Raw genomic sequence first — 12626 nt, 5'->3', positions numbered from 1 at the left:
GTTAATTCCATTATTTTAGATTATATTCTATATCTTCGTTATATTTACTTAATTCATCAAATTTAGTTTATACATTGACGTTGTATTGTACATTATGAACCTTTTAGTCAAACAAGTTTACTGAGTTGATCGACCTATAGAACATTCGGTTGAACGAAAAATCTTTGCGATTCAACATAATTAACCAAGTACGAGCATTAAGCTATGTTTGGATGATAAGTAAAAACCCATAATGAGTAATATAAACAAAATATTCAAGTAATTAAGATAGTTGGGTTACATTATGACAATAGTTAATACAATCTACATTTATAACTAACAATTATAACTCAATCTTTTTGAAAAAATTACAACAAACAAGTTAAAAATAATAAAGTATAGTAAAGATTTTAGTAACAGGAATTATTACAATGAATTATAAAAATAATTACACTAAAATTATTATATGTAAATACTTTTTGAATTCAAATTTAATTATACTAAAGTCATAAGGACGATTTTAACTCAATAATTTAACAAAAGTCGTCATACTAACGTATAATTTCAGACTAACTTAGTTTTTGCAAAAGTCATTATGTCTAGTAATAACTTTTGTTAAAATTATATTAAAAAAATGTGTCATACCCAATAACGATAACGACTTTAATTCAATTTAGCTTTTGACAAAAGTCGTTACAACTAATGGTAACTTTAGTAAAAATTATTTTCAAAAAATTGTCATACCTAATGTTGACTTTGGTTAAATTTTAAGGAGTTGTCACATCTAGATGACTTTAATGTAATTTATGTACGAATTAGTTTTAAAAGAAGTTGTGTGATGATTTTACTTTAATAAAAAAAATTAAGTATGTAAGTAAATAAATGTAATGTGATGAAAATTGTTTTTGACCTCTACAACTATATATTAACGAAGAAGTTGTATATTATTTCCATGACTTCATCTTCAAAAATCACACTTATCCTTATGACTTTTTAAAATGAAATTGAAAACGACTTAATTCTTTAAATAATTTAAAATAAAAAAACCAAAAACATAATATAAAAAACAAATTAACCCACTTTAAAAAAAATACAACCGCGCTAATAAACATCTCCTAAGTATATTTTATATTTTCATTTCACTTTTTACTTTCTTCCATTTATTTTCAATCAATCGTAAACCTATATCATACCAAACCACTTAATTATTTTGGTAGGTAAACATAATAGTATTTATCATGACCTTTGTAGTTACTATATAGTTTAATATAATTTATTTATTTGAATTAAAATAAATCAAATTTAGAACATAAACATGTGATATTAACATTTGCATTTACGTATATTATAAATCCAATTTTAGAACTGATAAGATGATGGTCGAGAATAATTAGTGAGAAATTAGGTAAAAGAAGAGTTAAAGGTTAAACTAATATACAAACCAACAAATAATGCTATAATATATTTTAAAAAAACTTTTAATTGTATTTTTAAATTTTAGATATTGCACATTTGAAAATTTAGTTCCTTGTATTTCAATTAAATTAATTAATTTTTTTCTATCTCAAATGGGAAATTTTATACCACGTCCTGGTTTAATAGTATAGTATTAACAAAACTGTGCAACATTCAATTTAGATTATTAAGTGTAATACTTTAAAAATATACTTTATAATGATTGTACAACAAATTGCATATAATTACAAGATACTTTGAAGAGAATGAATGCATATGTTTATACAAATTTTCTATAGAGAAATTGAAACTATTTTTGTATAAGTAATGAATTAATAAAATAAACAATATAGTACGATATACGATATAATCTATTTTAAATAAATTATAAAGAAAACATTCTGACATTGCTCTCATATCATAAAATATAGAAAGAAAGATATATGTTGACAATCCTGGATCTTGGTGTGATATTTTCATAAAATATATATAAAAAAGGATAAATTTATAATAAAATCATGTAAAAATTTATTAAAATAGAATTGTTTAAGTCCATGTAAAAGAGAAGTGAGTGACATCCACATTATAAGTAGCAAAAAGTATCTCTAATTTGCACTCAAGTCAGCAATTATTAAAATCCACATTCATGTAACCGGAGCATGCTGAACCCATATTTTCTAAATGATGTAGACGAAAATACCCAACAATGTGTGCAAATTCCCAGAATAAAACGTAATTAAATTATCCTGCACCATGAGAGGGAATTTTTCATACAGATGAATATCTAACTTAATATATGACTATACAAAAGTCCCCTAAAAATGACAAAGCTTTTCTATGTTCCAACTACAAAACACTGCAATTAGGACGTAACCCTTAGTGACAGAGAAATCCCATGATAATAGTCAATTAAAGCCATTGGAATTTTAACCAAGGAAGACCTATCAACATGTGAATTCAATATGTTTGTTCTCCTTTTGTTATCTTGTAGTGCCTTTCTCTGTCCTGCTTCTGTCAAACTATTCCGCTTCACATTAAGAGAAACTAGTCCCTGCAAATTTTATAAACAGACATCATCCAATAAAGTTAGAAACTACAGAGAGTTAAAATTGATAGTGGTAGAGATTCATAAAGAATGAAAGAAAAAGGGATTATAATATATATATATATATATGACTAGGAATATGGATATTAGTAGATGTGATAAAAATCAATCCTAGAGTAAGCAACCACTGCCAAATGGTATATACAATAAACAAATAGAATATTTTATAGATACATCAGCATTCAGGCTGAGGATAGAGGTAGAGAAAGCGTTGAACAAACATCCTGTTAATTTGATCAGAAAGATCATGTTACTATAATGGGTTAGTTAGATATAAATAGGAGAAGTATAGGAGAGATGCAGATTTGTTGTCACTAAAGTGTACGTTGGCTCTCTGAGAGGAGAAATCCTTTGTGAAGGAGAAAACCCTGGAGGAGAGGTTTCTCTTTTTTTTTTTCTTTTTTTTTTCATGGTGTTAAATAAAAAAGTTTCTTTACTTTTTCTTTTCAATTATGGATTTCTAACAAATTGGTCCGATCTGCTGATCCTCAATCACGATGACTAATCAGGTGGAAGCATGGGAGAAAATTGTCACCGAGCAAGGCTTGCGACTGGCAGAATTAAAAACTGATATGGTTTGCATCAAAGATTTGCTATCATAGATGACAAACAATAAACCGTAATCTTTTGAGAGGGAAAATTCCGTTAATTAAAGTGAGAAATTTGCCAAAGAAGAGGGGGAATAGTGGGTTTGAGGAAGAACATGACTTTCTTCCTTGCTCTTGGGCAAATAACGTTGAATTACTGACTTTTGAAGGTTCAGCAATCAAGAACCACACCCTTCCTGGTGAAGAAACCAAAACTGGCGAAGAAAAACTAGAAAAAAAAAACAAAGAAGGTGTTTTGATGGAGAAAGATGTTGATATTTCCATGAATAAGGAGAAACACATCAAAAATGAATTTCTATGCTGGATGTGGATTGTGAATAATGTGGATTGCAAACGACTTTTTCTGCCGGATGACGTGACCTAACAGTACACACTTGCTCAATAAGCAGGATGAAGATTCAGCCAACAAGCTTGGCAATGAAGCAAAAACAAAGAAAGTTTAAGTGATTACTGTTATACAGACTCTACCCTCGTCCCCATCACCACCCAAGCCTTCAGAGATGAGTTTGACACTGGCTGCAAGTGGGTTCTCATTCCCATGGCAGGAAAGCATCACAATGCTTTCAGGAAGGCCAGATGAAGATCATGGTGAAGATGAAATCGGAATCCAGCTTCCACAATTCTAACCTTGATTTTTAAGATAGTCAGTCCGTTAAAAGTGTTAGTTAGATATAAATAGGGGAAGAAGGATACGTGAAATGCATTTTTTTTATTGTAAATTTAGCAACCCTTGGAGGAAAGACTTCTCTCATATTTCTTGTTTCCATCTTATTCGACAAAACCTTCTCGTTCTTTTTTTTTTCAATTCTTGGTTTATGACTAAATTCTATTGATTTCAGAACAAAGAAGGTCTATTAAAACAGGATTAAAATATCAAATCATATTTTCTGACATAGCGAATTTGCTGTATCATGTTAAACAACCCAAAGTAAATGTGACTTGCTACAAATAACATACTTATAAATATATATTATGCAGTCTTGTATGATTGTAAACATTTGGTAAATTTGAAATCTGCACATATTTTGATAACTGTGTACATTTAAAAGACCAACAATAATATTGAGAGGATAACAAGATGTTTTTGGTTTAAAAATATTACAACAATTTTATAGATGCCGCTAGTAGCTATTCATTTAAACAAAACACAGGAGTAGCTAATGAAGACACCGAATCTGTTATCAATTGATGCTAAATTTATATTGCCTAAACATGTCTATCAAAAGGTTAGACTATTTCATAGCATTAAACTTGTATTTAAACAGTCTTAAATCTGCAATCTTCAATCTTAAAATAAACAGGTTCCATTATGATACAAGGTCCCTGAATAGCCAATGACAAAATAGTAAACAGAAGTCAACTAACTCAAAACTACTGAGATAAAATATTACTCATGACACATTGAACTGGTGCAACGATGGCTAACAACATGGTTGCATACTGTGATGAAAATGGTAATATGGATGAGAAGCACACAGTATATCAAATTTAATATAATAAAAAACTATAAGTAAACTCTCCGTGTGTATGAGAAAGTAGCAGCTTGTAAAACATTCTTATCATCATCTTAATTTCACCAAAACAAAAATCATTCATAATCCAAACGTATTGAACCACCAAACATTATGAAGATGTCAAAGTTGAAAGGGCTCAGGAATTAGGAACCTAAGTACATTTACACCACAAGAGTTTATCAGATCAATAATCATAACATTCTTCTCATTCCTGATAAAAAATTCATTAGAATCAGACCCTTTTCTTCCCTGAATATTATTCAAGTTTGAAACAAGCTGTTTATGCCAGCCACAGACACTCTGTCTTCCACATTTAATGGAATGAGACAGCATAAAAGAAAGGTAGAGGAAGAAAGGAAAACAATAGACACTACAAAGGTAAATGTCATAGGGCTGAGTCTCTAGGATTGTGCTCCAAAATGAACGGTTGCCAATATGAAGATCATCAAAGGAATCAGTTGACCAAATTTATTCACTATTTTCTTAAAATAGATGTCAGCCTCACAAAAACATGACAGACTTGTGCTGGTGCGAATGCAGTTATGAAATTATTCCAGTACAAACTCCAGATTAGAAGATGAACATGCTATTTGGCTATGATTTCAAAATGGCAAGCAAAAGTTCAGAAAGGTTCTATAAATGCCTGCTGAAGCTTAGCTTTGAAACTTATAAAGGACGTTACAAGTTTTATTATGATAAACATGATTTCAAACTGTTATCCAAGACGTAAAGTAATTTGGGATAGATTCTGATACTGATGGCTCTTTGCTGATATATAATAAAAGACATCAAAGGTTCTCACAAGTAGTTATGCCTCCAGTTATTACATTTCAATTCAGAGCACACCCCCAACCTCCAGCTACTTTTATGACATCCAAAACATATACTTTGTTCTCATAAAGTTTGAGATGCAGACATCCCAAAGTGTCTACAGTATTCCATTATTGTAGAACATATTCCTCTGCATCTCTCTCACTTAGAAGGAAGAGATGGTTTGCGTTAAGGTTTTTGGACAAAAAATATTGAGTCTCAGGTCTACAATGCTAAGGAAATTCAGACGTTTATCATACCAGACTTGCATCGCTAAATTGCTACTTACCAGGTAAAGGGTTTAATAGTATAGATGGAAAAGGAAATTGAGAACTTTCAATTGTTAGTTACACTTGTTCAACCTTAGATGTCATTTCTGTACTAGCATCCGAGTATCCCAGGTCCATGGAAATTCAAGAATAACACAGCAGAAGCAAGACAGCTACATGGGTTTACCGACAGACAAACAATTGTAGATACGTAGATATGGAAGAGAATCAACTACAAAGAACAGCGAAAATATCTTCTTTGGTGACCTCACCTGATTAGAGGTTTACACAAATCTCTACTCGTAGACCATCCCACGTCGCCTATAGATTATTATATCAATGAACTGATAATAACTAATCTGACCCCACATAATCCAATGTTATCTAAAACGGGGAGGTATCAAAAGAAACGAAAAAATAGAGATAAAGTCTATGTAGCGTCTATTTATGTTAGGATTACCTTATTTTGTATTAGTAAAACTTACAATCAAAAGCATTGTGATTAACCCTAAAATCTTTGCCAATACAAACATAATCTGAACATTAGCTAGACAAAGTAAAGCTTGAACTATATCATCTTAGAAACAGACAAACCAGGATAAAATTCAGCAACTACGATAGCAAAAGCGTATTTGAAGAAACAGCATATTAGATTATGTAACTAAATGAAGCTTAACATTAGAATTTACGTACCAGTACTTTATCATCCCATCCCAGCCACACGTTGCTACCTTGCTCTGTTCCAAGGGATGCCACTCACTACCAATGCAAACCCCTTCATGACACTTGAGAGTTCTGAAGACCTTGCAGCTCTTCCAGTCCCAGAACCAACACTTCCCCTCACCATCCCCTGACATGACAAATCGCCCATCCGGAGAAAAATTGACCTGACAGGCATATCCCGCCACAATATGTCCTGCAAACCTCTTCTTCTTGTTAAGTTGGAACTTCTCCCTTGTGCTATAAATAAGTATCTGGTTATCCAAGCTCTGTGCGGCAAGCCAATTAGCATTCGGGTGAAGCGAAATGGAAGGCATGGAGTGCATGTGGGGCTCACTAATATACTTTATCACCACAGGAATACCAAATTCCCAGACCCTGAGGGACTTGTCATCACTAGAAGTAACAAATCTCCTGTTGTTATCAACAAAGGTGATGGTATTCACAGCCCCCAGATGCTGATCATACTCCTGGGTTATCTGCCCGGTATTCATATCCCACTGAACAATCTTCTTATCACTCATTCCAGCCAACAAAACATTCTGCTTGTCCTCATCCGGATTAAGCTTCACGACATAGGGAATTTTCCCAGTGGCGAAAGTGGATATCACCTGCCCCGTCTCAGTATCCCAATACTTGATATTTTTGTCATAGCCAGCACTCAAAAACTTGGTCCCATCATTGCTGAAACAAATATCCCTAACAGCTTTCGAATGTCCCATGTAAGTCCTCATACACTTGCCAGAGTTGAAAACATCCCAAATCTTAATCTTGGTATCCATGCTGGCAGAGAGAATCAAATGGCCATACTTAGGGAAAAACCGAATAGCAGAAACCCCTTTGGTGTGTCCACTCCAAGTATGAACCAATCTCTTAGGAATATAGCAATGATCATTACTAGCCTTAGCATCCTTAGGAGGCGCAATCCAAGACCTACCCTGGTAATCCCTCTCCTCTTTCCCATGAAAGGTACTCTTATCTTTAACAACCTCAGCTTTTTCCCCTCCAAACCCGCTCTTCTCTTCTCCTTTCTTCTTCGCATACTCCTCCGCGTACTTCTTCTGTTCCTCCGTCAACTCTCCCTGCAACCCTTCCTTCTTCCCCGCCCAGGGGCTCTTCTTGTTCTTCAGCAGCCACGCCTCGGAGGCCGGGTTTTCGATCTCTTCTTCTCCTTCCTCCTCCTCGCGGTCTTCCTCATCGTTTTGGTCGGATATTTTCTTGTCCTTCGCCTCGGTTTTCCGCTTCTTCTGTTGGTGGCGGGGGATGTTGTAGACGGAGACGGCGTTGTTGGAGCGGAGTGCGTCGAGGTCGCCGACGTAGTTGTTGGCGGAGGGGTCGGCGGCGTAGCCGAACTTGTGGAAGGTGTTGTACTGCTCGTCGAAGAGAAAGGGCTCGATGGAGGCGTCCTCCACGAAGCCGAGCTTGTGGTTGCGCATGCCCTGAGCGATGCCGTCCTTCGCGTAAGGGTGGGCCGGGCCCTGGATGGGGGCCCAGAGCTGGTCGTAGGAGGGGTTGAACCCCACCAGGTGCTGAGTCGGGTCGATGGGCCTGGAGAGGGCCGAGGCGGATGAGGAGACGGTGAGGGCCAGCATGGTGTCGTCCACCTTGGGCGCCCCGGTACGGCCCGGGAGGAGGCGCGGCGGAGAGCTAGGGTTTTGGGACGGGGAGTCTGGTTCGTCGTCGTTTTGGTCGTCGGAGTATTGGTGAAGAAGATCCATTGTGTGTGATAATACGATTGTTGATGAATGCGAGAATGTGAACTGCTGAAGTGAATTCTTTTACGATTGCAGTGGAATGAATGGCTTGGTTCCTGGTGCTGCTTTTGGTTTAAACCAGGGTTTTTATTTTCCCTCTTTCCTTTCCCCCGGATTTTTCCAGTCGGTGGGGGAGGTTTAACATCTGGGTCTGCATCTATAAACAAAATGTAAATTTATACCAACTAAAATTTTTATGTTTATATATTTTATGAATAATTTTGATAGTATAAAATTTATTTTGAAAACAACATACAAAATTAAGTAGACAAACATAGATGAAAAATAAGTTAGAAGGGGTTAAATTTGATATTAAACATCCATTTACAAAATTCTTTATGATTAAATGTATTTATAGTCTTTAAAATTTAACATAAAAATAAATATATTTTAAATTTAGTTTTAGAATTAAAAATATATTTAACATTTTAATTTGTATATTGTTTTTATTTATCTTAATAAACTTCATTGCATAATCGCTTAAATTTATGTTATTTGAATCATATTCATTTGTTCTAACTAAATAGTTTAATGTGATAGTTTTTAGTTATCATTCCATTATTATTTATGATACTTTTTTGTTGTATGTCTTAAAAGGTTATGATAACTTGTATCATTTGTAAAAGAATCTCTTGTTATTGAGAAACTAGAAGTTCACCTACAAAAGATAATACGAAGTTCAAATTAAGAGAGTTATAAATTTTGTAAAGAGCACTTATAAAAATATACTAATTATATTTATAAAATCCACACAGACCATTCATTTAAGTTCTTATTGAAAAAATATTTATCTGAAACTTACCATAGTACGATCAATAATAAGGAAACGGTAAACCAGAATTATCATATAAAACTCTCAAAATTTAATTAAGATATATGAATATGACCTAACTAGGTATAATTTTGGTCAACTTCGTAATGAAAATATTTAATAAATTTTATTAGATATTGCTATTTAATATGTCTATTACTTGAGTAGAAAGATATGTGGATATGTTAAATACTTTTATAAAAATAATTTGTTAGATACATTTTAATTTAAATATGGAAAATGTGTTTAAAACATAAAAAAGAAAAACATATCATGTTTTTAGTTCAATTTGAAGCTTTTCATTTTAATATTTTATAAAGTATTCAAAATTAATATTGTGAGAAAGTGAGATTCATTTTTTCAATTTCATCTTTATATCATCGATCACTCTTATCTATATTTATATAGAGTTTGTCTTTTTTTCATATTTATCCTTTAATATTTTTTTAAAATTAAGATGATTATTTACTAATTATAAAATTACCTATAAAACAAATTAAAAATATTTATAATAAAGTTATAAAAACTATTATATTTAATTTCATAATTATAATAATAATAATTTTATTACTTTTTATTAATAAGAAAAGGCAAACACATGTTCATGTGTTTTTAATCGGATTTGCAAAATGGGACATCCAGACTTGTTTAAGCCTAATCCAATATTAGCTTCCGAAATGAATAAGGTCAGACCTATAAATTAAAAACAGATTGAACTTTATTGTTGGATCTTTAAACGGGTGGGTTGATATGTTTGTATTTTTTTCTGTAATTGAAAGTCTAATAACACATTAAAATAAACTATTTTTTTTATATTTACACAAAAATAAGCTGATGACAAACTGTTGGATCAATGACGCACTGAAAAAGGGTAAAAAGAATTGTCAATTGGACTACTTTAGTTTTTGTCGAACTTTATCAAACATTAATCGGTTATATCAAACTTTGGCATAATTGTTTCATGCTTTGATCGAGTTGTATTAGTCATTGATCGAACTGCATTAAAATGAAATATCTGGCGTGAGTTCAAATATTGTCCGGTGTGTCTTTGTTGCTTCCAAATGTCTGGGACGCTCGCTTCTCCTCAATTGTTGTCGTTCGCGCTCCTTCAGCTCGTACCGCTCGTCTACCTTCGTCAATGGAGGGGGAGGTACCTGCGAAGATACTCCGACGCTCAAGTCAGATGTGAGTTATGGAGCCTCAGCTCTCAAGAAAGTGATTATATTATCACTGTAGAATATTATCTAGAGTTCCTCTGGCATAAGTAGAACGTAGAGGGAACGTACCTGGACTTTTGCCCTGTCATTGTATTTATAGGCCAATAAAAATAACCTTACCTAAAAATCTGGTTAGTTACTCATAAATATCTTAACCGCTTAAAATATCTAAGATATTTTGTCCAATAAATATCCTACGATACAATATTCAAAATTAATATTGTGAGAAAGTGAGATTCATTTTTTCAATTTCATCTTTATATCATCGATCACTCTTATCTATATTTATATAGAGTTTGTCTTTTTTTCATATTTATCATTTAATATTTTTTTAAAATTAAGATGATTATTTACTAATTATAAAATTACCTATAAAACAAATTAAAAATATTTATAATAAAGTTATAAAAACTATTATATTTAATTTCATAATTATAATAATAATAATTTCATTACTTTTTATTAATAAGAAAAGGCAAACACATGTTCATGTGTTTTTAATCGGGTTCGCAAAATGGGACAACCAGACTTGTTTAAGCCTAATCCAATATTAGCTTCCGAAATGAATAGGGTCAGACTTATAAATTGAAAACAGATTGAACTTTATTGTTGGATCTTTAAACGGGTGGGTTGATATGTTTGTATTTTTTTTTCTGTAATTGAAAGTCTAATAACACATTAAAATAAACTATTTTTTTTTATATTTACACAAAAATAAGCTGATGACAAATTGTTGGATCAATGACGCACTGAAAAAGGGTAAAAATAATTGTCATTTGGAGTACTTTAGTTTTTGTCGAACTTTATCAAACATTAACCGGTTATATCAAACTTTGGCAGAATTGTTTCATGCTTTGATCGAGTTGTATTAGTCATTGATCGAACTGCATTAAAATGAAATATTGTGGCGTGAGTTCAAAGATTTTAACGAAGCGGAACTGTCGAACTGTGCGAGTGACCTACTATCAAACTCGACAGACAATATTGATTAAAACTTTGTACCAATATGGAAACTTGACTCTTTTTATTATCTAATTTTCATTACTTTATATTTATATATTTGTATATAGAAGACTGTACAAGGAGAAGATTCATTTTATGTGTACATCTTCTTTTTAATTTTATTATTTAAGTAACCGTTATTTAAACTAAAATAATTACATTTTATTTGTATTCTTTAAATGACTATTAATCCAAATTTAATTATTTTATAAATTAAAATAATTACTTTATAAATGTTAGACCTCATTAAAACGCACCAAAAACCCCTCTGAGCGGACGCGAGGTGGCAAGCAAAGGGAATATGGAAATCAAAAAGTGGGGGACAGGTGTGAACAGATGAGTGGACGTTCGTTCTTGACGGTTGTAGTAAAACTTAGTTTTTCAAAACTCACGTCACTCTCTACATGCAACCCTCTTCTTCCAATTTCTGAAACTTCATTTTTCTCCTCCTTCTCTCTAAAAGCTCTTCCTTCTCTCTACAAAATCTCACTCATTCTCTTCTCCGATCACCACTCAGGCACCGCTGCGACACTTATGGGGTCAAGAGTTTCCAGTTAAACCGTTCGGTTTGTGAATTTGAGCTGGTAAGTTCTTCTCTTCGTTCAGTCGTGCGTTTTCCTGGACATGCAAACCAAGTCCTGGTTTCATGTGCTGATCACTCTTCTCAAATGAGTGGTTCTGATAGTGTTGGGTTTTCACTTTGTGTAGTTTGGATTGTTGAACGTTGAGGGTAAAAAGATGTATAGAGGTGAATCATATACACTATCGGGAAGCGTTCGGTCACGTTAGAGGTAAAAGAAGCTTATATAATTTGATTGTATGTTCGTTTTTATGTTTGTCTTTAATGGATGCATGTTTGTTGAATTGCTGAATGAATATGAAGTATGATTGTTGATATGTTTGACTGTATGGATGTATGAATGTATGAAAATAGATGTTGAAGAAATGAATTGATGTAAAGACTGATAAGTATGTAATTCCACATGAGAATTTATGTTCGTCACTGAATGGTCTTTGACCGTTCGGTTTTCTAGTAGACTCGGTTGGAGTTGGATCCTTTCATTTGGAAAGAATCCTAGTTGAGGACGGACGTCTTTGTTCTGTAATACCCTTCTATAATTGTGCAACCAAGAATAGTCATTCCTTGGTGTTGATGGAAAATCTGAGTATACCTACATTTGATTTCATAGATCATTCATTCTTGAATACTAGTTAAGTGGTAACTTATTATATTTATCAAGCTTTTCTTCTATAAGTTCAGTGGCGCTCGGTCTTACACCAAGCGCTCGTGCTGAGTAAGTGCTGGGTCTTACACCAGGCACTCATCCTCCTTTATGTAATATATATATATATATAAATATATATATATATACATATATATA

At 32.8% G+C, this 12626-nt stretch overlaps 1 protein-coding gene across 1 annotated transcript; it reads right to left on the bottom strand.

Annotated features, from left to right (window-relative positions):
* Positions 1–2151: 2151 nt before the first annotated feature.
* On the bottom strand, positions 2152–8364 carry LOC108342909 (uncharacterized). Its single transcript, XM_017580812.2, has 2 exons — positions 6434–8364; positions 2152–2485 (listed from the first exon to the last, which is right to left on the bottom strand). Exons 1-2 carry the CDS (start codon positions 8176–8178, stop codon positions 2479–2481), a joined length of 1752 nt encoding a protein of 583 aa, XP_017436301.1. The 5' UTR covers positions 8179–8364; the 3' UTR covers positions 2152–2478.
* Positions 8365–12626: the final 4262 nt, after the last annotated feature.

Source organism: Vigna angularis, chromosome 3, assembly GCF_016808095.1.
Source record: "Vigna angularis cultivar LongXiaoDou No.4 chromosome 3, ASM1680809v1, whole genome shotgun sequence".
NCBI classification, from domain to species: domain Eukaryota; kingdom Viridiplantae; phylum Streptophyta; class Magnoliopsida; order Fabales; family Fabaceae; genus Vigna; species Vigna angularis.
The sequence above is the reverse complement of the archived record's forward strand: the minus strand, read 5'-3'. Positions and strand labels throughout refer to the sequence as shown.